The following is a 27,513-nucleotide window of genomic DNA, read 5'->3' as shown; positions in this document are numbered from 1 at the left end:
TGCTACTCACTCCCTGCATGACTTTTAGTCTTGGGACAGTAGTCCAAATTCTTATATCCTGTCTCCACCGCCCAATGCAGAACATCTATTCTTCCTCTATCAAGCGTATTGCCTCTCTGCGCTGCAGGTACTCAGTGCATCTTATCGATTCGTGTGGTTGTAGATTTGTGCTGTCAGTGTGAACATTTCAGCTCCGTCTTCCTTCATTTTCATTTTTGAAGGTTGCATTTTTTTAGAAAAATATTTAGCTCTACAATGAATAATTGACATCTAATCGATTAATCGACAAATGATTTTAAAATCGACCATAAAGACTTTGCTTTAAAAAAATATGAAATGCAGACTCATTATGCTTTGACAACTTTGGGGCATTTCTTACCAAAATCAAGTGGCTTTCTTGAATGAAAAAAAAAAAAATCATTCAATGTAGTTAAGGATCCATTTATATGCAACAAACAATGACAACAGTGCTACAAGTGTACAAATGCTGGAAATGGTTAGACTGCATAAAGGTTAAAAACAATTCACAAACATCAACCATTTCCCTAATTATTTTGGCCGCCCTTTGGAAAGCCATTATTGGGCGCTGTAATTGGTTTGGCCCTATTAGTATGCTCTATATTGATTCCAGATACAGTCGACTCCAATATTGACGAATGTGGATTTATATAAAAGCAACACTGCTGCAAATTGCTTTCCCGATCAACATTGTTCGATTGCTGACCTCCAAATCTTGTCTAATTTTGGTGGAGTGTAGAAATATAACTGTTGATTATCCACAATGACTTGCAACATAAATACCGCAACAAAACATCCAAGTTAATGGGATAATAGGTTTAAAATTTCGTGTTTTGTTTCAGGCTGCTGCCAGTCAGTCAACACCAGCTGAGCAGTCAACAGGGTCTGCCACTCTAGTGCCACCATCTGTGGAAAGGTGAGCAGGAAAGGAAATTTATATTGTCATAATCTTGTAGATTTCTATTCTGATGATGTCCCTTTTCAGCTGTTTGTCAGATGCAGCTTCAGGTCTAAGTGATAGCAATGAGGGCACTTCAACATCTGGAGGTCGCCACGAGGGCCGCTCACTTAAGCGGTACCAGAGGCGGTCCGTCCGCAGCCGCTCTCGGCATGACAAGGGTGCTAAGGCCAAACTGAATGTTCTGAGTGTAGGCCCAAATCTTTTGCCAGATATGTTTGTTGTGTCACTCCCTGCACTGATACTAATTGCATAATTACCCCCCCCCCTGCAGATTTCAAATGCAGGTGACAGAGTGGCAGAGTGCCAACTCGAAACGCACAATAGGAAGATGGTGACCTTCAGATTTGACTTGGATGGTGATAATCCGGAGGAGATTGCACAGATAATGGTGATTTATTTTTCCTGTGTATTTAGAAGTCATCAAACTTGTGTACCATTGCTGAACCAGATTTTTTTTTCTTTGCCCCTCATCGTTGCAACTGCAATTTAATATGCTGTTTTTTTTTAAGATGTCCTTCTATTCTTTAGACAAACAAGTGATTGATTATTTAATTCACACGTGCACACACACACACACACACACACACACACACACACACACACACACACACACACACATATATATATACAGTAAAGTCTCGTTATATCGATATCGGATATATCGATAGTCCCGGTTATATCGATACTATTTCTATGCACGCACGGACAAAATTACATGCAAACAGGGTCGGATATATCGATAGTCCCGGTTATATCGATATTTTTTCGGACTCCCTTGAATATCGATATAACGAGACTTTACTGTTTAATTATATGGGAAGTATATATATATATATATGTGTGTGTCTGTGTATATATATCTGTATGTTTGTATATACAGTAAAGTCACGTTATATCGATATTCTCAGGAGTCGGAAAAATATCGATATAACCGGACTATCGATATATCCGATCCTGCGGCATGTAAATTTTCTCCTTGCGTTCATAGAAATAGTATCGTAATAAGCAGTACTATCGATATAACCGATATCGATATGTGTGTATATATATATGTATGTGTGTATATATATATATATACAGTAAAGTCTCGTTATATCGATATTCAAGGGAGGCCGTAAAAATATCGATATAACCGGGACTATCGATATATCCGACCCTGTTTGCATGTAATTTTCTCCGCGCGTGCATAGAAATAGTATCGATATAACCGGGACTATTGATATATCCGATATCGATATAATGAGACTTTACTATATATATATATATATATATATATATATATATGTGTGTGTGTGTGTGTGTGTGTGTGTGTGTGTGTGTGTGTGTATGTATGTATATATGTATGTATGTATATATATGTATGTATGTATATATATATGTGTGTATGTATGTATATATATGTGTGTATGTATGTATGTATATATATATATACAGTAAAGTCTTGTTATATCGATATTCAAGGGAGTCCGAAAAAATATCGATATAACCGGGACTATCGATATATCCGATATCGATATAACAAGACTTTACTATATATATATATATATATATATATATATATATATATATATATATATATATATATATATATATATATATATATGTGTGTGTGTGTGTGTGTGTGTGTGTGTGTGTGTGTGTGTGTGTGTGTGTGTGTGTGTGTGTGTGTATATATATATGTGTGTGTGTGTGTGTGTGTGTGTGTGTGTGTGTGTATATATATGCTTATATATATATATGTGTGTATGTGTGTGTATATTTGTGTGTGTGTGTGTATATATATATATATACACGTGTATATATGTATGTATGTGTATGGATATGTATATGTAAATTTTTTTTTTTTTTCTGTCCTACTGGTGTTTTGGTACAATAACTGAGGAATGTTGTGCTTGTTTGCTGCTTCAGGTTGAGAGTGAGTTCATCCTAGAAAGTGAGCGAGAATCCTTCATCGAGCAGGTCCGTGAAGTAATTGAAATGGCTGATGAGAAAGGAGCAGGCATGAAAGAAGCCTTTCCTCAGGTAATGGTATGGTTTTATAAACGGGAACATGAGTGGAGTGCATTGGCAGATATTTCATATGCATTTGATTTTTACCCACATTTGTGAGAGGCCTGATTCTGATCAGACGATAATTCAAAATCATGCAACCACCCTCCCCAATTCGTGCCTCCGTGACTCAGATAGCAATGATACCACTTGATACCAAAAAAATTCTAAATACTTTCACTGAAACCTAGCAGTGTGAATCTAGTCAAAGTGGTCATTGAAGTTCATCAAACCAACTCATTTAATTAACTGTTGGTTTATCCACAGATGAGTGAGCTTCAACAGCAACCAGAGCTTTCAGTCCCCATGCTGCCCGGTACACACGGACCTTCGTCACTCCCATATCACTACATTTTATGTTCTCCTTGACATCTAACTTGTGCACATTCCCACAGGAATCTCCCCCAGCACTACGGCCCAGGTGGTGCATTCAGCAGGACGGAGGTTCATTGTAAGCCCGGTGCCAGAATCCCGTTTGAGAGAACAGTTTTTTGGTGCGGCCTCAGCTAATACCTCTGTTGGCGATGAGCCTGGCCTTGGTACGAGTATACAGTGTTATCGAGACTTACAAGTGCCACAATTTAGGAGTTCTTCCAAATTATGAGCCGTTGCTTGGTCTCTGTGTTGTGAGAAAAAATAGAAGCAATTGTGTGTATGTGTGTGTGTCTTACACTTCCACTCTCGTGACGTTAAGCCACTACAATTCTGGATGTGCACGTTGGCATTTATTAGAGTTAAATATCGGGTTAGAAAATACTCACAAGGAGGTCCTCAGCCAATTTCATATTCACTCTGGCTATGCCTCTTGAAGGCACAGATCCAAGACAGAAATACTGCATGCAATAATTACAATTCAGATCACGGCTCATGTTCACTTTTCTTCAGCATTGCTTCTTACTTGGCACCGATTCAAATAAAGAAATGCCTCATACTATAATTATACTTTGTAAAATCGTATGACTTATTTAATTCGGCCTATATTGTATTTGCTTTTTATACAAGACAGTGCTATTTAAAAAAAGCTGTTCATTTATCTGCTCATTTTTTATGTAACTTATTTATGTGAGGGCTTCATTGGATTTGAATTAATCACTCAGTGAAAATTGATTTGATGTTCCAATCAGAAGTTCCAATCATGAGTGTGATCTGCCCTGGATTTGGTGCTAGAGCAGACATGGGCAAACTACGGCCCGCGGGCCACATACGGCCCGTTAGGCTTTTTAATCCGGCCCGCTGAACTGGTCCAAATTATAGTAAAAACAGTGTCTGAAACTCATGACAAAAAGTTAGCGGACAACAGGGCAGATAACTCTGATAAGTTGCCTGCCCATTTTTCACAACTTGAAACACAATAAGACGACTAATCACATGAAAAAAAACATTGTCACAAAGTATAAAGTTTTCTTTTAATTAAGGATGTACCTAGCACAAACGCTACCTTGCTTAATTTCCGGTAAATGTCCATTTTGCTGCAGCAGTCATTTGTCATCATGGTGCACAATGCAACATTTGCATTACTTGCTACAAGCCACTAAGCCACTTTCAGAAGTCTCACATACACTTTACAGTCACGCTTTAATGTAAATTTAATTTAATTTAACGCTTGCGAAAGTCCGGAAGAAAGAAGCAGGCTTCTGATTGGCTGCCGTGCTGAGTATGCAAATTTCAACTGCAGGTAGCCTATGTCTGTGTGCTTGGCGACGGTACACGTGTACTGTTTGCGCGTGAAGGCGAGGGCGGCGCGCGGTCAGGACAATCCATCCATGTTTTTGTGGAATTTAACACAAGTGGGTATTATTGAGCTTGAATATTTCGTTGTGTAATATGTTTTGAATCTTGAAAGTGATTCCATTTTTCAATAAATGTTGATTTCTTTAACTTTGCACCTTCGATTGAAACTTATTAAAAACAGGCGCAATCTTGATAAATCACAGTGCATATGTTATTTTAATCTATTTCCATTTCCTCCTCCCAGTATCTGCGAAATAGTATGTAAACGCCATATCTTGCATATTCCTTGAGACAAATTTATTAACTGACCAGGTATATTTTTCACATTTGAAAGACAGTTAATAAATTGGGTTGTAGTGTTCTTACTGTGCTATGAGGTTTGTACACACTACATTTAAAGTACAAGCGGCACCATTTTTTTTTGTTTGTCAGAAAAACGTTTTCTAGCATCTAAAATACCCAAAACACGCAGGCTGATATTTTTAGTCAAATGAAAGACACCAATAAAAATGACTTCAAAATGAATCCGGAAATGGCCAGTTTCAGAAGGTCCCACCCCATTGTTCGTGACGTCACGCCAAGACGTCTTGCCTTGCTCGAGAATCAACACAATGGCTTCAGATTCGGAGAGGATGCTTTCTTGTTACTCATCCAGTTATGAATATGATTCGGAGAGGATGCTTTCTTGTTACTCATCCAGTTATGAATATGATTCAAATAGTTCTGAAGAGGAAAGCATAAATGTTTGCAATTGATTAAAGGAGTCCTCCCATATCAATTCAAGCCGACAATGACAGCAATGTAGCACCCAGAAAATGCAGAAGACTGCGCCCAAGCTCCGTTGGAAATGGGCTGATTTGTCAGCTGGGAATTTGTGTCAGCGAATCTCAAATAGTTGTCTTGGTGCAACACACAACGATTCAGCATTCCGTTATTTATGTGTTTTCCTTCTAATTTCGCCATCAACACGGATCAACACGAAGTTTTCAGACCAAACAAAGTACCGCAAAATGCATTGTGTGTCGCTTTCTCGGTCAGGGGCGGTCCAAACGTGACGTCACATGGGGATCGTCATCAACTTGAGAACAAGACTTCATGAATATTCAGCGCGAATCTTAAAACGTAAACTATGGCTATATCCTGTGGAATCTTTGTAAAATACGCTCACTCAAAGTCATTTGAAGTGATTTTACAAATTATGGACATAACGACATCCGGAGACGTCGTTTGTCCTTTTATGCTTTAGGTTTAGTATTTCCGGCCCAAACACTCCCTCCAAATGCTCCTGGCCTGGCCCCTCTGTCAAATTTTAGAACCCATTGCGGCCCGCGAGTCAAAAAGTTTGCCCACCGCTGTGCTAGAGCAACGACCACCAATTTTTATTTCTTGATGAATCGTCCATTTTTTTTATGTTACATTCCTACCCCTTGCTTATTCAAAAACGTTTCAAATAGTCATTGCAGTAAAGTGACATACAAATTATGATTTAGTTACCATCTTGGTCTGTAACATGTCAGAAAATTGGGTGAAATGTGTTTGCAAATGTCTTCCACAAAGAATCGCGACTCATGTTTACATTCCAATCATTTCTTTGCATCTAGAGAAATGTGTATTTAATTTATTATTAAAATTATATCTGACTATTGATTTCAAAATAATACAACCATTCTAAGAACATAGATGATGTAGATATAAGGTTTAATTTCCTACTTCTATTTGAATAGGTTTGATTAAGATGTATTTTAATTTTATTTCAATAATGCCAGGTTTCTTTATGTTGAACCATTCTGACATTTTTGACGTAAAGAATTTAATGAACCAAATAATTGACAAAAACGTAAATGCATATCACACACACCTGAAAATACAAGCCAGGTTTGTGACTGTTGGTCCTTCTGTTGATTCGTGTTATGTGATCGCATATTTAAACAACAGTGATTGTTTTTTCCAGGGCCCATGATGACATCAGGCCTTTCTCTGTCAGCACCCTCTGGGATTCTGCAGCAGGCTTTCAGCAAAATGAGGCAAGATCACATAGAGAGAGGCAGCAGCATGATTGATCCTCCGATTACCGATATGGAAGCTGTGGTCCCAACAAGTGATGCTGGACTGGTCCCAAACACTCAGAGTGGTCTGGCTCCTCCCGAAGCACTACCTTCTACCACTAGTTCTAATTTCCCTCAAAGTGGGCTCTTATCCACCGCAACGCCTCCAACACATCCTCCAAGTGGAAGAGTTTCTCCTCCAGCTGTACCACGTCAGTCTCAGACTCCAGCTACTGTTACGACTGATTCCCTGCCACCGGCCCACACTTCCCATGAAACGGCCGCCTCACAGATGGCACCCACTGTCAGTGTTCCTGTCTCATCTTCCTCCATTTCTACAACCGTTGTGCAGGCCTCCGTCCCGGTGGCCCCGGTGCCCCAGCTGCCTGCTAATACAGCCCCTGTCCCTGCTTCTGAGCCGCAACCTTTTAACAATGCTGCTATGACTTCCCAACCCATAAATTCAGCTGCACATGCATCTCAGCCATTGCCCAGTCAGAACCAACACCAGCCAGTAGAGTTGGAGGGTGCTGATGTTCTGACCAAAGCTGCAGGTAGAGATGATATCCAAGCCCTTGAAAAGAAGCTACGATCCCTTTTTAAAGACCAGGGTGCAAGTTCATCAAGCACATCAATTGATCCCGGTCAGAACACTGGGACCACTTCCCCTCCCACCGGAACGTCATCCCCTCCTCCTGGTGCCGCTCTGGTGCCTCCCTCAAACCTTCCTCTCACGTCCGGGGCACCGGTCGTCACTTCACTGTCTACAACTACCCCAGGACAAGGGTTAACACAGACAGGACATGCCCAGACGCCCCCATCCAAGCCAAGGGCACAGGTTGGTGAATAATCAGTTACTAAATGAATGTCATCATTTTGTTGTGTAGATTATATATTATAGAATTGTCATACTATGTCAGGGGTGGCCAACCCGAGGCTCGTGAGCCGCATTTGGCTCTTTGGCTGCTTCAATGCGTCTCCCGGGCTTTCACACGACAACCAAAACGCCTCGCCAATGGCGCTTCTATTCAAACGTTTCTGAATACACAGAACGAACCGCATCAGCCTATCATCAATCCCGCTACTTGATTGACATAGAGAGCAGCCGATCTGAAACTAACATTTTGAGAATATCAATTTCTGTTCAGTATGTATTGCTATATGGTTTCCTATTATATTCTCCCATTTTGTGAGAAAATCTGAATTACCAGTCATGGTCAGATAAATGTGGCCCTAAAATGGCACACCATTGCATTATACCATAGTACATTGCTTCTCATGTGTTCTTAGACTTTACCTACTGGGTTTGACCAAGCTGCTACCCTCCCCTCGGACACTTTACCACCATTCCCTGGACCAAATCAGGTGAGATTTTTTTCTCCGTTTGGTGCAGCTAGCTCCCTATTATATACCCTAGAGCAGGTGTGGGCAAACATTTTGACTCACGGGCCACAATGGGTTCTAAAATTTTGCAGAGGGGCCAGGCCAGGAGCATTTGGAGGGAGTGTTTGGGCCGGATATACTAAAGCATTAAATATAGTGTGTGCAAACCTCATACCACAGTAAGAACGCTACAACCCAATTTATTAACTATCTTTCATATGTGAAAAATAGCCCTTATCAGTTAATAAATTTGTCTCAAGAAATATGCAAGATATGGCATTTACATACTATTTCGCAGATACTGGGAGGAGGAAATGTAAATAGATTAAAATATCATACGCACTGTGATTTATCAAGGTTGCATCTGTTTTTAATAAGTTTCAATCGAAGGTGCAAAGTTAAAGAAATCACCATTGAGAAATTGAATCACTGTCAACATTCAAAACATATTATTACACAATGAAATACTCAAGCTCAATAATATCTACTTGTGTTAAACTCCGCAAAATCATGGATGGATTGTCCTGACCACGCCCTCAACAAACTCGCCACGGGCGGCCAAAGTACATGCACAGAACCTCAGCCCCAGAAGAAAGATTCAAAAGAAGCTAACAAAATTTATGACGCTACAAAACGTAAACGTACATTATCCTGTGACTGTAAAGTGTCTTTGAAAGTTTTGAAAGGTGCTTAGTTGCTTGTAGCAGGCAACGCAAACATTTCACTGCGGACAAACGACAACTGGAGCAAAATCTTCAGCAATGGATATTTACTGTAAATGAAGCAAGGGAGTATTTGTGGTAGGTACATCCTTAGTTTAAAAAAACCTTTATACTTTGCAACAATGGGGTTTTTATGCCATTAGTCGTCTTATTGTGTTTCAAGTTGCGAAAAATATGGCAGGCAACTTTATGGCCGGGCAGGCAACGTTTCGGCGTTGTCTGCCCTGGTGTCCGCTAACTTTGTGTCATGAGTTTCAGACACTGTTTTTACTATAATTTTGACAAGTTCGGCAGGCCGTAGTTTGCCCATGTCTGCCCTAGAGGGTAAATCACATCTTTTTGGTTTGACCTAACAGCCCCAACATTTGCCTTTGGGTAATTTGGATGCCCAGCTGAGGAGAGCTCTGAGCCCAGAGACTGTTCAGGGGAGCAACATCGTCCATCCTCCAGCAGGCGGTTTCACTCTCGGTCGTTTCCAAGTATGTTCAGTGTTGCAAGGCCAATGTGCTTCATACAGACTGAGAGGCTCAAACCTAAAAATAGTTCATTAACATTCTGCCTTCTCTCTGCCCAGGTTTCCATGGCCTCTGATGGTGCGTGCATTGGGGTTCCAGATCCAGCCAGTGTTCTCTCCTCTTCCTCCCTCACACCATCCTCCAACTATACTTCGTCCTCCTCTTCTTCCTCCTCCCCGTCAAGCCCTGAAAACACCCTCCACCGCTCGTCCACTTTGTCCGCTGCGGTGTGTGAAATGGACCACAACAACAGAGACTCGTCTCTCTCTTCTGGTTCTGCTAGCCATCCCAGTACCATAGCAATAGGGCGCTTTCAAGTTTCCACGAGCACCAACGCCTCATTGGGACAAACTGCTGCTTCCAAAGTAGGACGCTTTTCAGTCACAGGTGTGTTGTGAGCTCATCAGCCGTTCCTCATAATGTATTTCACTTTGCCCTGTCCTTTGTGGGTCCGATTGTTCACAATGATTAAGATAGTGAAATTTAAAGCGAGGTGCATACATATGGACTGGAAATGAGAGACCCAACACGATGAGGAAATTGTTGCAATGTGTGCTTACACAGTGGTTTGGACTTTTAGATAACTGAAATTGAACATCACACAGTCAGTCTCCTCAGTCAATCATGAGTCTCCCCACCACGTTCTTTTATGTACTCATTGACATTGCAAAAACAAATGTGATTTCTAGTAAGTATCACATCTGTTCAGTAATTCAACCCTCAAATAAAAAAAAAACAATTAATGGAATCCAGAGTCTCCAACCTAACTGCAATCAAAAAAATTTAATTGCCATTTCTTTTCAGTGACGTCAACAGCAGGTTCCAGCCCATCACACAGTTCGGGTGTCCAAAATGGACCCTCTTTGGACCCTCATAAAGCACACTCCCCGTACAGCAGCGACAATGATGATGACTCAGGAACAGAGGACGAAGCATTGCAGAAAGAAGTTAGTCGTCTTCGAGAAAGGTATTTGACATCCTTGATGGCATATAATTGGCTTGCATGTCGCTTGGGCCTGCTGAATGCCTCATTGCTGCTTTTCCAGACACATGTTGGAGGTTCAGGCCCTGCAGACCCGGCAGAAAGAGGAAATCGAGGCACTCTTTACCCAACTGGGAAAACCGGCTCCTCCATCCATCTTTTCTCCCGCTGTGGCCATAGCTGGTGGTCGCCGCAGGCTTAAGAGCAAAAGCCACAAATCTCCCCGAAGCAGTGGACAACCAAGCCCCATATTCTCTGGTAAGAATATACCACTGGAATATGTATTACCCATTCTTAAACAAAGCAATGCCAGTTTTCTGAAGACACTTTGCAGTGAGAAATTTCAGTTTTAATTCAGTCTCATTTGTCTTATATGTTCAGAATCTTCAACTTCAGCTCACAGTACTCACGGCTCAGAGTCCACCCCAAAGCAAAGTACACGTTTGGGTGCCGAGGCTTCCCAAATAGGAGTTGGAACTTCTTTACAAGAACTCAGATCATCTCCATCCTTACCCAGTCTCAGTAGTTGCTCCACAGGTATGTGTATGATTATTCTCAACCGGTTCTCACACTGAGCTGTGACTCTTGACTGTATAGATGGCTCAAGTGCTTGCACTCTGTACTTATTTAAAAGTGCAGATATTGAAAAAAAGACGAAAATAAAAGTACAGTAAACCCTCGAATTCGGGGTCAATGGGGATCTCTCTCTCTCACGCTCTCTCTCTCTTTCTCTCTCTCTCTCTCTCTCTCTCTCTCTCTCTCTCTCTCTCTCTCTCTCTCTCTCTCTCTCTCTCTCTCTCTCTCTCTCTCTCTCTCTCTCTCTCTCTCTCTCTCTCTCTCTCTCTCTCTCTCTCTCTCTCTCTCTCTCTCTCGCTCTCTCTCTCGCTCTCTCTCTCAAGCACACTTCCCCCAGGCACACACATACACACACAATGGCACAAACACAACACTGATCAAGGCAAGAACTTGATTAGACTGATCAAATAGTAACCCCCATGATAAGATGGGGCGGGGGGGGGTTGCTGAGCAGGCCTGAGAAGATGCCCAGCCAAATCCTGAGATATCGTGCTGTCCTTGGTTGATGTCAGTGCTGCCTAACCAATGAAGCTACAGCCATGTACAAAACCTCTGAGTCTTTCTGCATTCTTTTTTCTCGGAACATTTTTTTTTCTCTGGAAAAAAAAATGTGATGCATTTAGGGTGCGATAATCAAAACGTGAAATAGGGAGGAATCACTGAACTTCATCGACTTACGAAACACAGACTCACTTGTGCTTAAGTATAAAACTGAAACTGAATTTTTACCTCCACTTATATACAAATGACCATTTTGATAACTTGACAGGGCAAAAAACTTCTTTGGACACAACAAATTTCCTCTTTAATTTACTGTATTTACATAATGTTTGTACAGTGATACCTTGTCTTACGAACGCTTTAGCTAATGAATTTTGCGCCTTACTAACGTTAAATTTGTGAGAATATAATCTTGGCATACAAACTATTTTTCGGGGAACATACGGAGCGCCACAATGAGTGATGTGCCGTTCGCGAACGACCCTGTTCTCCTAACAAGGAGCTAGAAGTGGCAGCCGACTTTTTTTTTGTCCTCTATTCCCCGCCCCCAGTCTTCAGTTAAAGCCGCACGTAATTGGTCATGATCCGTGGTAGAAGAGGGAGGGGACTCATGCAGCAGTGAGGGGGGGCACAGAGCAGCACGTAAACAGGATAGGCAGATGACAGAGAGAGAGTGAGAAAATGGAAAGAAAACACAGTGACATTTGGACTCGTTTCAACTTTTAGTTCAAAGGCAGAGTGTAGACTGAAAGGTTAAAATATCCCATCAATCAAGCTCCACAAATAACCCGCACAAGCCATCTGTACAATTTGAACAGAAAAGACAAGGGAACCAGCTATTAATGAATTTTCTAGCGTGTCTGCCTGCATCTGTTGCTGTTGCAATATCACAACTTCCAAGATGTACAACCAAGAGCTCCTTGAGACACGTTATGCAAAAAGCTATCAGCCCGGAGGAACTAGGTGAGATTATCGCCGAGAAAGCGCGGCAACTTCGCTCGGATATCATCAAGAGGCAACCTGGAAGTTCGTCATCCATTGATGATTTCAAGGCTAGCCATGGATGGTTCTTTAGCATCGTACAGGGATTCATAATGTCATTCGTCACGGTGAGGCAGCCAGTTCTGACGATAAAGCTGCCAAATCTTACAAGGAATCATTCCTCAAGATGGTGGAAGAAGGGTATGTTCCTAGTCAAGTGTTTAATGCTGATGAAAGCGGCCACTCCATTCCATCAAGCCATCAACGGCCATCACAAAGGTAAATAAAACAACTTTATTACACAGTACAGTTTAGTTCTTTACTTTCAATACCATAGCACATTTATTATACATAAAATAAGCTATATTTTGTGTAGTTTTAAGGCTTATTTATTAGAAAATTGTGTTTTATGGGGACCTGGGAACGGATTATTCTCATTTTAATGGTTTTCTATGGGAAATTAATGTTTGGAATAGACACTTTTCGCCTTACACGCACTTTCTGGGAACCAATTAAGTTCGTAGGCCAAAAGTTAACAAATCCTGATTTGTGTTCTTTGTGATGAATATGCAAAGACAGCATATTTTAGGTAGGGGGCAGATACTAGTTCGCAGCACTGTATCTGCTTGTCACTACCATCCTGAACCTTTTTGTCTCTTGTATTCCAAGGAGCCAGTGGGACCACCTCCACAAATGGGTCAGGTCCGTACCAGAACCACTCGCTTTCCCTGACCCACGCAAGCGGGCCAACTTCCCTTGCCACGGCCGGTCACACGCAGAAGTGCAAGGGCACCTTCACAGATGACCTGCACCAGCTGGTGGATAACTGGGCCAAAGACATTACTCTCTCGCAGGGCAAGAGGGGTCCAAAAACCGGAACACAAGCACCTCAGGGACATGACGTATGTTATGCTATGCAACTTCATGTTTTGGGAACATTCAACAGTGTTTGTCAATCTATGTTGAGATAAAGCACATGTTTTACATGAGAAAAATCTCACAGCACACAAGTCACAAAAGTATACATTAGGCATTTTATTTCCAACCAGTGTGTGGACTCTTTCTTTGAATACTCATCAATACTCATTCAAAGTACCTCTTGCAGTTTTGATTAATTGATTTGACAATTTTGTTTAATATCATGAAAAAAATGTGAACCAAGACCCTGTCAATTGAATGCAGTATAGCACCAAATACTAAACTCGAGCGGACCATAAAGTACCAACACCTTGCGTCTGGAGTGTACACACTCAGGAGCATATGTTACACAAACTGCGTGTGAGGCTCATCAGTACCATTTTAGCATCCTAGCATAAATAACACGTTAGCACAAACTGACAAGACATCCACACCAGCCAACAAATTTGCACACTAGCGCGATCAATGACCCCAAAATTCCACCAGTTAACACCAAAGCAATCTGTTCTGGCCTGTACACAAAACAGAAAGAATGTCATGTATAATATAGGAACAAAACTCTGTGATGATCTTTTCCCGGTTCTCAATTTCAGGTAATCCCTCCTGCCAACATGGGTCGCAAGTTCTCCGCTCCCGGCTACCTTTGCCCGACCCTCCCCACGCCAGCCAGCACGACCACCGGTACCCCCACCACGACCCACCAGCCCAACCCCGCCAATCCAGCCATCCCCCTGGGGGCCCGGAAAGGCTCCTTGGGCCCGGTCGGCACAGGTTTTGGTTACGCTCCGGCCTCATACGGCTCTTCTCAGTGGGCGGGACCCACGGGCAACTGCCAGGTCGGCATACTCACTCCGGCCCAGTATCAGCCGCCCATGACCGCTCCGGTATCCATGCACCAAGGCTACAACATGGGCACCACTACACCTGCCACTCAGAAATCAGTCAGCCAGGGAGGATCCAATTTACGGCCCACGTAGCCCAGTCCAGTTTGAAGCACACGCTCAAGAGCTCTCTGTGCTTTACTTTCTTTTTTGAAACAATGATTACATGTCGTCCTCTCAGGCAGATTGAAGTCTGCCGGACCCCGTCAGAGGGAGCGTGCAATACACACACATTCACACAGCGTACACTCGACTCGCCTGTCAGCTGTGAAATTGAGCTGTGATGAGCTGATTGGTCAGCCAAAGATGTCTATATTTTCTTGTTGTCGAGGGCGGATGCGCACCATGCACAGGAAGTCAGGACAGTTGGCCTTTTGGGGACATTTCAGGATGAATCTACAATCCACTTGAACCTTGACAGCTCACCTCCATTTGACCCTTTCTAAACTTTCTCTGGCTGTTCATGCCTTTGATGTAACCTTCAAATTCCACTCTTGGCTTCCATTTCTATGCCTTTCTGTGACTCTCCAAGCTCGCTGGCCTCTTCCCTCACCATTGCAAGACTTTACATAGTCCAAAATAATTGCAAGAGGTACACAAAGGCATGCACACTGAAATGTCTTGGCCAATAATGAATCAAAGCTTGGTGTGTCATTTGCGCATTGAAATGGAGACTGGAGAAAAGGCATACAAAAGTGTCTCAGTATGCCTTTCTGTGTTGCTTTCAGTCTCTATCACAGAAAGGCATTGAAGGGACTGGACGCCTCAAGCATTCAAAAGTGTTGACAAAGTTGGTTCTAGTGCATTTTAGCTTCACCCCGAAATCGAACCCGCAGGCCCAACACACCTCACCTTTTGCCATTGGTGTACTGCATGTTGTTGTCATTCCAAGCCAAGGGATGGTGAACATAGAGTAAATATTGACCTGCTTGTGGGAAACAGTTTAAGTTTTGACAGAAAGAGGGGGTGTGCGAGAGCAATTAGAAAGTGTCTGTAAGTTGAGCAGGAGCGTGACGATGGTTTGCGATATGTACAAGGTGAAGTCAATGCAATAATTGAGAGAAGCAACTGCCCCTTTTGTAACTGTGGCCTTATTCCCTGAAGACATTTTTGTACATAGATATTCAACATATTTATGTCTGGTGTCATTTGTGATTGCGCGTCTTTTTTTTTTTTTTTTAACAAACATTGGTAATATGACTTTGAATTTAAAAAACAAACAAACATACAAAGGCATCCTGGTGTTGAGCGCCGCAAAGTGGAGGCGATGCTGCTGTAAATCACATTATAGCTCGGGTGTTCTTTTTTTTGTATTTGTTGGTTTACACTTGAATGAATCCCACGTTGGTTCCACACAAAGCCACAAAACTTTCACTCAAGTCAAATAGTTTTGCATTTTAGTTTTCTGACAGCCTACAAAATAATTTGCCGCTTCATTAGTGGGGTTCCCTCTTTTTCTGTGGTCTTTTTTTTTTGTACGCATCTATTTAATAAACAGAAATGTTCTTTATGGACCTGTATTCAGCCATCAAATTTTGATGTTGTCTCACTGTAATTACTATTAAAGGTTGTTAAACAACATGTAGTTAAAGGAATATTAAAGTGCAATTGCAGGTTGTGTTATTATCTCGATGTACTCTCTCATCCTGCTGTATATTAAGCTATTCCATATACCGGTAAGACTTCCGTGCCCAACCAACCACCTCCTTCTTACCCCTTTCTTGCTTATCCTATAATTGTAAATACTCTAGTTTAATGTGCAGCTATCTATTTTTTTAATACACGCAATGTACCGAGACTAGAGAACACACTAACCTCGGAAAATGTGAGGAAAACTTTTAGTGCCTTGCACACTCACCATTAACAAGTTCTAAGACAAAGCAGTTGGAACATGTATTCCATATCTTAGTTCTCAAATTGAAGGTCCATTTCCCATTTTCTTCATTTATAGTGGAGCAACGAGGTGTTTCTAATGGAGTACACCCTTTGACATCTGTGTGCCACAAGTCCTACTGGAGGTCAAATACAGCTTTGTGAAAAACCATCGAAACATTAATTTGATATCCATCTCAAGGTCCATGTAGTAGTGCATTCTCTGTCTTCCAACATTTAGACAGCTGAGCGCAATGGTAGGATGACCATGTCTTACTAGTAATATTTCCCCCCACTACTTTCTGCGCTCTAGGAGGAAAATCAAGTGCATGTTACAGGTGGTGGTGGGAGGGGGGCACTAGTTTATCTGCATTCTACAAGTGACTCCACATTAACTATTTTGTCACAAGTAGTACTATTAGCACGGTTATCGACGAGTACACATTTTCTTTCTACTCTAGTAACATCGTGGTCTGTAGCCCAAAAATGTACTTGTGCATGAACATTTTATTTCATAGACTCATACATTATCTTACCTTATGGGAAAATTCGGCCAACTAGTAGACCAACTCGAGTCATGTTATTTGAAATAGTAATCTCATCTTACGTCCAAATATACGTGCATGGACCTGAAGTTAGATGTCAAGGATATGGAAAATATGTCTTTCCCCACACCTCGAGGCCCCTGCACACAATGTGAACGCACTGCAATTTAGAGGTTGGAAATGTTTGGTTAATCACGGCTTGTACTCTGCTCATTCTTGTGCTTTTGGAGTTTTTTTGGGGTTCTGTTGATTTTTGTGGATTTCTCATTAAACCATTTCACAGAGGTGCTTCAGCAGCCTGCTCATAGTTTGGACAAGTACTAGTTAAAACTTCTCTAGAGAAAAAAGTAAATTCCTGCAATGCAGAATATGCAAAGTTTTATAGGGATTGAGGGTTCATGGAGTCATTTGCATGCCGACGAGAGTTACTGACTTCACTGTTTTTTGATATGGGAATATAATTTGGTTTGTTTGCCTTTTCGGGTCATCACTCCCCCTCCCCCAACGTCACAGGCACAAGTTGAATAGCGGCATCTATCACTCATTGTGTTCTCTGCATGCCAGCTTCACCGGTCTTCAATCTGACAACCACTGTACAGCACCAATTTAAAAGATCCATTAGAGACCTCAAAAAACAAGACGTGAGGCTACTGACACATTTCTGCTTCTTTCTGTATTGATTTCCTGTGATTTGGTGTCTGGTTTTTGTGTATGTTTTTCCACATTGTACAAAATGTAAAAACAAATTAAAAAATATGAATTACATTGCCTAGATTCTTGAATTTGTGTTTTGGGATTTTATATACCACAGTAGGGCAACATTTAGTCCTGACTTAATTGCAAGTGAAATCGGGCGACCCCCCCCCCCCCCCCCCCCCCCCCCGAACCGAACACTGTTCATCACCAATGAATTCAGAGACAATAATTTGAGGGTAATTTTATTAGTCAAAATCTTCCAACCTTTCAACATGCAGCAGCGATGCGTTGAAACAGCTTCATCAATTCAAATATAAACTGTTCTAACTATTTGATAACAAGTAGGTCAATATCATGTATCCAGTCGACGTTTCTTCATGAACTGCCCTGCTCGGTGTGGACTAGAGGTTTCTGCCGGACAAAACAAAATAAGAGATAAAAGATTAAACTAGATTAGTGATGGGCAAACTTGTTTCTCAGGCATCAACATATGATTTTGAAAATGGATTGATTGAACACATAAATTGCCCAATTATTCTAAATGTAATATTTTATACATGAGGTAAAAGGTTGTTTCTTTTAATGTTTTGGTCATTGGTCAGCAAATTAACCATTATGTTGTGGGTCATTTTTACCAGTCTGTAAACATCCACACGAAACAGTAATCGGTGACATCAGCAACAACTGTTTCAGAGATGTTATAAACATACTTGAAAAGAGAGACAACATATTTTCTATGCTATCGGGGTATTTTAGAATTGTTTTGAAGGGAAAGAGGGGATATCCAGTCATTTAGTCAACACAAAAATGGAAACGGGTAAAATTGACCCGTCCCATAATATGAGGGTGAATATAACTGCTGAATGTATATTGTGTCAAATTGCTTTTGTCCCTCGTATTTGTCTTAAATACACAAAATAAAACATCTAGTTATGTAATGATGTAAAATAAAATGTAGGAATTCATGAATTTTCATGAACAATTTATAGTGAGACACCAGCCCCTTTTACATTCAAAAGTGCTCTCGATAATATAGTCAGTGGGCCGGTTTCAATAATGAACCCGTTTGTAAGAGGCCCACCGAAGCAAACATTCCCCACCCTGACTAACCTGTTTTTTTTTGATGCGGGCATCCGTCCTGATTAATTCCCAAGTGTCCCGTGCTGCGCGAGTGCTGCTGCTGCCGCTGCTCATGATCTCTCACGGTGGTCCTTTGCGGGGTCTTGCTGCGCGTCTGCATCTTGTGACTGTTGGGCGTGCTCGGGGCGAATGTCCCGCAGGGCCCGCTTGACTCCTCCGTTCCATTCAGAGTAAAATTCCAGAGTTCAGGATCATCTGCGGGGTCGATGTGACACTTTTTATCTTTGGTCTGTTCAACTGCTTATTACTGCGATTGCTCCCGTCATGCAACTAACTACTTTGTCCATGTTGACCATGTTGATAGCATATCTGATTCTGAAGTGGAGCTATAAGGGGACGCCCAGAAGTCCACCTGGTGTGGGTGAAAGATGTTTAAAATAGATTATAAACCCCAATATGCTTTGGGCTACAAGGCGACTTCGCCGCATTGAAAACTTCCACTAAATTTTCAAATTAAAAAAAAAAATCACTATTATTGTTTCTCATGTTTGTGATGTCATCTTATTTTCCCTTCGGGGGTCGCCACAGCGAATCAGTGTCCTCCATCTAATCCGTTTTTGAGCATCCTCTTCTCTCATGTCTTATGGTGAGTTGGGGATTTTCAGATCTAAACTAAAATCATCATCAAATGTGAATACATGAACCCCTTGTGTGGACCACACAGCACAATAACTTTCATGAACTTTGCTGTTGGGAAATAGGAATTTCTCCAACGTGAGAGACAGAAGTTATTTTATCTCATGTCAATGTCTGCAGCTGCCCCTTAATAATAATAATACATTTCATTTCTAAGCGCCTTTCAAAACTCTCAAGGTCACTTTAACGCTGCCCCCTGCAGTTGAAAAAGGAGTTGAGGTGATATTGGATGAGATGCGTTTGTTTACCTGTTTCGACATCAACGGCCACCGAGGCCAGTATCATCCAATGAAAATTGCTCTTTGAACATCAACAGCCACTTTAGGTCAGTATCATCCTATCAAAATTGTGCTTTCCGCCAACTGCCGCCCAAACAGGAAATGAACAGCGAAAAAGCGAGACGATGTACGTATTTAGTTATATTGGCGAGCCAGATGCAATCATCAAAAGAGCCATAGGTTCACGACACCTGATCTCGGCGCATCTTTGAGCATTTCGGGTTTTCGTTGAAATTTTGAGTTTCGTACAAACTTTGCGATATGCCGCAGATTGATCAAAGTGACAAAGCGCAAAGAAAGTATGACGGCTCACCTCCTTCTCCAAAGAGGAGCTCCACGTCCTCGGCCTTAGTGTCCGCCTGATTCTTCTCCAGCCTCTTGGCCTCCATCTCCCTGCGAAACTTCAGCTGCAGCTGCTGCTGTCGCTGTTTACGCAACTCTTTGGGGTCCGACGTTGACGCCGTGTCCACCAAGGCCTGCCTGGGAGAAGCAACGATGGACCGTCACAAGCACTGAATGACATAAACAACCTCAATACTAATATTTGCTCCATGAAAATCAATGTGTTTGTTCCCATTGATCACTTTTGCAATGAGCGCTTCCCCTCACTGCACTGCTTCCACTACATGTATGCACATGTGTGTTCTGGTTTCTTATTTTATGGTAAATTATCTCTGTAAAGTGATTCGTTTCAGCTGCTGTAGATCTGTTGTGAGCTGCATACAAATATTTATTTTTAATTCCTATATATTAGCGCAGTTATTATTCAAACTCAATATTAATGTGGTTTACTTTATCATACTAACACTCAAATATATTCATAGGAGTCAAAAAAGTAAGCACTAAAAACCAACTGCAGCAGTAATAACCCACTACACACAAATAACAAAGAAAAACAATAGTAAATCTTTTTTGTCTATGAGGCTGACTACTCCATTCTAGTTGAAAGTTGGTCATGGTGGTGCTGATTGTGAGGAGGCTATATTTGGATGGCATTCATCCGTCCTCTCATTGGTCGCTCAGAGCAAAATCTGTCTGCTCCAATCGCAACAAAATAATACATTGAATCGTTGGTAAATGGTAATTTTTGGGTGATCTTCAAATTATATAGGGGGCTACAGATGTGTTTTTTTCATTTTGCCTTTTTGAATACCATATTTTCCAGTGCATAGGGCGCACCTAAAGGCCTTGATCTTCTTCCAAAGATGACCCTGCGCCTTATACGCAGGTGTGCTTTATATGTGAAGTAATATTGAGCAGCAACAGGTCTCGCAACTACTGTCAGAAGCCACAACTCCATTTCACCCTTTAGAAGTCATGCTCAACACCAGCCTCTATTGAAGCGCCTTATAATGTGGTATGCCCTATACAGGTAACATCCGACTTACGACCGAGTTCCGTTTCGACCAAACGGCTGTAAGTCGAAATACATTCAAAATGTTGAATAGAGACTCGCAAACTCCCCCCTCTGGTGCCATCACACAGTCGATTGCTGTGCGAGTGTGAGATGCTGGCTGGCTGGCCAAAATTGTGGTACGCGTTGCCGGGCTGCTAGCGCATTGCTGCGCCAGGCGTAGAATTAAAATTTTAAACATACGGTCCGGAGGGGCGGCCCGGTAGTCATCTCTTCCCTGATCTGCTTTATTCTCACATGTGCAGCAGGGTGCGTCAGAGCTCAACCCAGGAGACACACTGAACGGGTTGCCAGCCAATCGCTGCCATTTCATTATATTGCACAATATTTAAACACTATTGTATTCAATCCGCGGCCCGGTAGTCGAGTGGTTAGCACGCCGACTTCACAGTGCAGAGGTCGCCGGTTCGCATCCCGCTCCCTGTGTGGAGTTTGCATGTTCTCCCCGGGCCCGCGTGGGTTTTCTCCGGGTCCTCCGGTTTCCTCCCACATTCCAAAAACATGCATGGCAGGCAAATTGAACACTCCAAATTGTCCTTAGGTGTGAGTGTGAGAGTGAATGTCTTTGTGTGGCTGGCAACGAATTCAGGGTGTCCCCCGCCTCGTGCCCAAAGACGGCTGGGATAGGCTCCAGCACCCCCCGCGACCCTAATGAGGAATAAGCGGTACGGAAAATGGATGGATGGATGGGTCTGGAGGTCGTGGTCATAAGTACGGGTGGTCGTAAGTCAAGCCGGTCCTAAGTTGGATGTATTTGAAAACTTGTATATTTTTATATTATACAGTAAAGTCTCGTTATATCGATATCGGATATATCGATAGTCCCGGTTATATCGATATTTTTTCGGATTCCCTTGAATATCGATATAACGAGACTTTACTGTATTTGGAAAACTTTTTGCATTCATTGAATGTGTGCCCGATAGTCTGGTGTGCCTTATACAGTATATGGAAAAAGTTACACCATTACACCAAAAAATACACCATTCATTGGGGGTGCGTCTTATATTCTAGTGCGCCTTCTACACCAAAAAATACGGTAGTTTTGATAGTTTGCATGAATGTGCCATAATAGTCAGATACTACCCCACTCAAGGCCCAGGTCCCAAATTCACAACCACAGGAGAATGACGCAGAGGACAACCTGCGGGGTCGGGAGGGTCGTTCTATTGTGCCTTCGCCCTCGCTTTGAACGTCAGGGGTGTGAGTTTCGTAGTTTAAACTCTCTCTCAGGTTGTCGTCTCGGCGCTCCAGCGGTGTGACGGCGAGTCCTAGCTTAGCCTCTCGTACCAGGCTACAGAAACGAGCCTTCTCCACGGTGGGCTCACTTTCCGACCGCTTGGTCTGGGCGGGGTCCAGAGCGGGCAGCGGCTATGTGTAGAGAAAAAGATTCTTTCACACTGCCAGACATGTCCAAAAATGCGCCCACTCCAGTGCCAAGGCTTTTGTCATTGTCACTCGAATTCCAGGACCCACAGAATATTGAGTTTTAGGACTACATAAACATTCAGTACAACATTAGAAGTCTTAGATTCTCTTCTTTCATCAGAAAAAAAGTTAATTCCAAAATTATATTGGTCTGGAGTTATCAGTTTGAAATGGGGGCAGCTGTACAAAATCCAGTACAATACATACATATTGGTTTATATAGCGCTTTAACAACAGCTGAAGGTGGAACAAAGTGCTAACATGGAAAAAGGGGAAATGCTGCCCCTTGTGGATGGAAAAAAAAAAATCATTCCCAGAGGCCATGGCCAGCGCTTTATCGGCACCCAAACAAGAAAGACCAAAACCCGTACAAATTCGGGAATTGCACTCTACGTCATATTTTCCATTCCCGAATAAATTTGTGAATGGCAGTGAATGAGTTGAAGGATACATAATGCCAAATTCATGATGATTGTTGTCAAAATCATACTCTGTTTTTTTTGCCTTAAACTGCGATTATCCAAGCATGTCGTGGAGTACGGATTGTCAGGAAAAGCCTACTCAAGCAGCCGAACTGTAGTTGGCACTAATCAGAAGCAATTTCAATGAGGACAGCCGTGTCATAGCTATTGTTTCAATGTCTTTTACGGAAGGTCCACTCTATTAGCGAAAATATTTGATTTCACATGACGAAACAAAACATTGTTGCTGTCCTATTGCAGTCCTCATTCAAATGTTCGACAGCAACATCTGTCAGCTAGAGTGCTTGTGGTTCCAAAAATGAGGGTCTGGCCTGGTGAGTGACATGGGAGAGATTGTTGAATTTTGAAAAATGCCCATATGAGTGATTGTGGAATAAATGAGCAATTCCCACTTTCTTTTTACCTGCTTGGGGATCTTGTTAATAGCCTGAAGGTACGCTTTGTCCAGGATGCAGTTACCAAGCGCATTCCCGAAACACCTAAATAAAACGCAACAGATAAAAACTATAACAACAACTATGAAGTGTGAGGGTAATTTTCCAGTACTTGAGCGCTCTCTTCATGCCATCGGTGACAGCTTCCTTTCTTGCCTTCTCCAAGGACAAGGCCTTAGACTTCAGCCCCTCGCTCACTCCGTAGCCCACATCCTCGTGGAATGCGCCATCCTGGCAGAAAACATGTATAGTTATGCATTTGTCATGACCATCACACGATAAATGACATTTTGCTGCTTGCTTCCTAATCACTATTTACAGTAGTATTTTTTATATAGTCCAAAAACATATTATAAATATAATTGGATTGGATTTGCCTTTATTAGACTCGCAGTGCAGAAATGTACATTTCACAGCAGCAAAGTTATGGAAGGAATGAAAGTAGAAAAACAAAATACAAAACATGCCGAATACAAAATACATGAGCTGCTGGAAAGCAGCTATAATTCCATCATATAATAAAATGAATAAAAACGTTTGGGAACGGTGTTGATTACGGCACTGCAGTCATATGAACTACAATATAATAAACTAGTTCAATGGGAGCTAATGGACTAAATGGATTGGAAAAAAGACAAAAGCACTTTCAAACAGTAATCAATGCCTTTGACAGTGTCTGAAACTCATGACAAAAAGTTAGCGGACACCAGGGCAGACAACTCTGAAAAATTGCCTGGCCAGCCATGAAGTTGCCTGCCCCATTTTTCACAACTTGAAACACAATAAGATGACTTCTTCTTTTCCCTTCGAGGGGTCAGTCGCCACAGCAAATCAGTGGCCTCGATCTTTAGAGGTTTGATCCGCATGTTTGCTTTGGCCAAGCTTTTACGTCAGATGCCCTTCCTGACACAACCCTCTATATTTATCCGGGCTTGGGGCCGGCACAAGAAGAGATATGTCCCTTTGTGGCTACAGAACAAGCAACGCGCAAGAAGATTATTAGCATTATTATTATTAGCATATAATATAATAAGCATATAATGCCAGCCATTGGAGCCAAACTAAAGTAAAAAAAGAGATTTGATTTGGTTATCACAGAATGTCTTTATTATGTATAGTGTGATATTTCTTTCAAAACATGCTACAATTTTTTGAGGGGCTGGAACAGATTAATGGCATATTCATTTATTTTAGTTAAGAAAGTTCATGTAAGGTACAGTGTACATGTATTTTGAGTGATAAGCGTGATCTCAAAATGGCTTAAAATTATATACCAAGGTGCCACAGGAGCATAGAGAGGTAAAAATGGCCAAAATGGAACTGTATAGTGCCACTTAGCAGTTTTTTGACAACGATACTAGTGCAGCGTGTTCTACCGGAAACAAATTCCTTGTGTGTCCTACATACTTGGCAATAAAGATGATTCTGATTCTGATTCTGATTCTGATTTATGTGAATCCCTGTTGACAAGTTGCTTTCGAACAAAAATATTTTGTGAAACGCAATGCATCATGGGATATACTGTACTGTTTTTCTATTGCAAATGAGGTATTCACTACTTTTCAAGAGGCTTGGCGGGATACAGTATATTCAGGAAACTATAATAGGAAAAAGGATAACCTATAGGCACGACACATTTAACGACCATAACAAAATGGCAAACTGTATTAGTGAAGGGGGAAGAGGGAGTGATTCCCAACAATGCCATTTGCAATTTATTCCCCACCTTCAGCTGCACTTTGACGAACGCGCTGACACCGACGTAAAATCTCCCGTTAACCAGGTCCACAAAGTCTACAAAGGAAAACATGAAGCCGTGTTGGTCCACATACAGACCATGGTGGTGCTGGTTGTCATGGTGACACATTACTATGGCAACAGACAAGACTGGCAGAGTCTGGGGAATACAGTACCAACATTCTGCTGAGAGATGGAGTGGGACCATCCATTATATCCAAACATTTCATTGGCTAGGCTGATCACACGGTGGCCCTCGATGTAGCACACCTGCAACAATGAAATGATGAAATGGTTTATTGGGCACTCTGTGTATTGATTTCAGGTTGCTTAAATGGGTCATATAATGGAAAAATGCTTTTTAATAGCTTGTGCATAAGCAGGTGAGTCTCTGCAGTGCCTGCCCAAACACCAAATTCAGTTTATAAGTATGAATAATGTTGACACACTGAAAAAGGTTAAAATTCTGAGATATGAAATCAAAGACTATTTTTAAAATGACTTTCACTTGCCTTCTGTCCTCCGCCAGCCAGTCTGCTGCTAATAAATTCTGGCCCCAGCTTCTGTCGTAGTGCATTGTGCACTGCATGCTGCTCCTCGGCTGTATATGCACACTGAGATGGGGATACAGTACAAATAAGCGCCGATTTGTTGCATTTATTTCAATTGCGAGCACACTAACAAAAAGTTAGTTTTGAAAACAAAACAAGTCTCGCAAGTTATTTCATCAAGTCCGTCATACCTGGCCAAAGCTCTTGGGAGACGACACTCTCTCCTTGAAAGTGTTGGACATTTTAAAAACGCAAAAAAATGAATAAAAATGAGACGAGTGAATCTAAAGGCTAAAAAAATAACATTTGAAATTTCAATGGGCGCGCAGTCTTGTTCGACGTGTGTTTACACCCTTTGAATATCCTTTACTGCCTCAAGTGGTAGTAAGGCGAAATGTGGCCATGGTCCATCCTCTCAAGACACCACAGAAAGAAACATGGAGCCGACATATGGCGAACGAGGGAGACGATGAAGCAATACAAGTCTTCTTCTTCTTTTCGCTTTCTTACGTCATGTAACTTATTGATTTATGATTTATTTATTTAACCCAGTGAGCAATGTGGAGTGTTGAATCAGTTTTGCCTTAATCGTTCAAAACCCATCAACATTTGCATGTTAGAAATAACAGTGAGAATGTGTTACTTTTTTTTATTCCACTTTGAAATGTTGAAAATATAATCATTTTCATACTCGTGCGAGTGTTCACATTATATATTGACAATACAGTGATCCCTCGCTACTTCGCGGTTCACTTATCACAGCTTCAGTGATAAGTGAAGCTTATCACTGAAGCTTTTTTTTTTAGGGGGAAAACGTTTTTTTTGTGGCATGCAAATCTGCAAACAAACAAAGTAAAAGAAACAACACTGCACACAACACTGCAAAGCAGAATAAAATCAAACACACTGGCTTTGAGAATAGAGAACAGCTCATGGAGCAGAATGATGAGACGCTACAGCGCAGTGGAGTCAGGATAAATAGGCGCAACAGCAAAATATTGTTCTACAACACCATTCTTTAAACTATTAAAAAAAGAGGTTTTATTTTTTTTTGTTTCATTCTGCAGTATGTACAGTTTTGCATTGTAAAATAAATTAAAAAAAAAAAGCAATCTAGCTACCTATCGCGGGCTATTTTTGGAACGTATCTCCTGCGATAAACGGGGTTCACTATATACAGTGTTGTACTGCAAGGCATGACGTTTCGGGAAAGGACATTGATTATCCCCTCTTTCATTGAATAACTATGTATGTAGGATAAGTAGTTGACATTGCGTGAATGTCCATCTTTAATGATGTGTGTTGTGTTAAATCATTTTATTATTTTACACAAATGTCATGCTCATGTTAAGAAACCTGCTTTGAGACTAAGGCTGAAAATCAGCATTTGTGCTAAACCCAGCGCATTCACACTATTTATTCCTGTGTTGTTGCTTTGCACGGTCACATTGAACAAAATGTATGATACAATTCGCCAAATACCCACTTGCGATGTCCTACATCAGGGGTGTCCAAACCTTTTGGCAAAATGGGCCAGATTTGGTGTGTTCAAAATGTAGGGGGGGGGCAACTTTGGCTAGCATTCTTTACATATAAGAGCAATTCATTAAAAAAAAATCAGCGACCAATTCTGTGTTTTATGTGTTTAATTGTAAATTCAGCTCTTTTAAGCATATGTTTTGGTTTATTTGAAACATGCATATAAAAATTGAATTGATATTGACAGTCAACTTTCCTCCTTTTGTTGATTGTCGCCGTTTTAGAAAACTGGGGGCTCATTCAATTACTCATATAATAATTTGCTGTTCCTAATTAAGCCTCTAGATGACAACACTTTGCACACGAATGTAACAGCACTACTGCCCATTGTATTAATTATACATACAGGCCAGACCTTGTTGCTGCGGGCCGAAAATTGACCACGGGCCTCATTCGGCTCCCGGGCCGGATTTTTGACACATCTGTCCTACATCCTTATATGCTTCTGACTGACAGATATGACATTTTCTCCGGGTCCTCCGGTTCCTCCCACATTCC

General features: G+C 41.6%; 2 protein-coding genes across 8 annotated transcripts in view; one reads left to right on the top strand and one right to left on the bottom strand.

Moving 5' to 3' along the window:
- LOC148898075 (serine/threonine-protein kinase WNK1-like) overlaps positions 1–17,445 on the top strand; it is a 45,895-nt gene extending 28,450 nt beyond the window's left edge. For 6 of the 7 annotated variants that reach the window (XM_088996937.1, XM_088996935.1, XM_088996930.1 and 3 more), the window contains 15 exons: positions 861–934; positions 1,004–1,166; positions 1,251–1,367; positions 2,888–3,001; positions 3,296–3,344; positions 3,424–3,567; positions 6,711–7,642; positions 8,095–8,169; positions 9,266–9,388; positions 9,484–9,811; positions 10,229–10,391; positions 10,471–10,664; positions 10,788–10,943; positions 13,134–13,366; positions 13,976–17,445. In XM_088996937.1, coding sequence (XP_088853063.1) covers positions 861–934; positions 1,004–1,166; positions 1,251–1,367; positions 2,888–3,001; positions 3,296–3,344; positions 3,424–3,567; positions 6,711–7,642; positions 8,095–8,169; positions 9,266–9,388; positions 9,484–9,811; positions 10,229–10,391; positions 10,471–10,664; positions 10,788–10,943; positions 13,134–13,366; positions 13,976–14,359 — 3,249 coding nt within the window. In that variant the 3' untranslated portion in view covers positions 14,360–17,445. The remainder of the gene's footprint in view (positions 1–860; positions 935–1,003; positions 1,167–1,250; positions 1,368–2,887; positions 3,002–3,295; positions 3,345–3,423; positions 3,568–6,710; positions 7,643–8,094; positions 8,170–9,265; positions 9,389–9,483; positions 9,812–10,228; positions 10,392–10,470; positions 10,665–10,787; positions 10,944–13,133; positions 13,367–13,975) is intronic. The other variant, XM_088996936.1, reaches the window with a different exon arrangement.
- A 165-nt stretch (positions 17,446–17,610) lies between these two features.
- Positions 17,611–25,800, bottom strand: rad52 (RAD52 homolog, DNA repair protein). The gene is made up of 10 exons (XM_088996240.1): positions 25,668–25,800; positions 25,438–25,539; positions 25,102–25,195; positions 24,915–24,982; positions 23,301–23,419; positions 23,158–23,233; positions 21,989–22,215; positions 19,744–19,910; positions 18,487–18,711; positions 17,611–17,787 (listed from the first exon to the last, which is right to left on the bottom strand). The coding sequence occupies exons 1-10, from the start codon at positions 25,716–25,718 to the stop codon at positions 17,729–17,731; spliced, it is 1,188 nt and encodes a 395-aa protein (XP_088852366.1). The 5' UTR covers positions 25,719–25,800; the 3' UTR covers positions 17,611–17,728.
- Between the last annotated feature and the right edge of the window lie 1,713 nt (positions 25,801–27,513).

The sequence above is a fragment of the Hippocampus bargibanti genome, linkage group LG05 (assembly GCF_051943395.1).
Source record: "Hippocampus bargibanti isolate YZ-2025 linkage group LG05, ASM5194339v1, whole genome shotgun sequence".
In the NCBI taxonomy this organism is placed as follows: Eukaryota; Metazoa; Chordata; class Actinopteri; order Syngnathiformes; family Syngnathidae; genus Hippocampus; species Hippocampus bargibanti.
The sequence above is the reverse complement of the archived record's forward strand: the minus strand, read 5'-3'. Positions and strand labels throughout refer to the sequence as shown.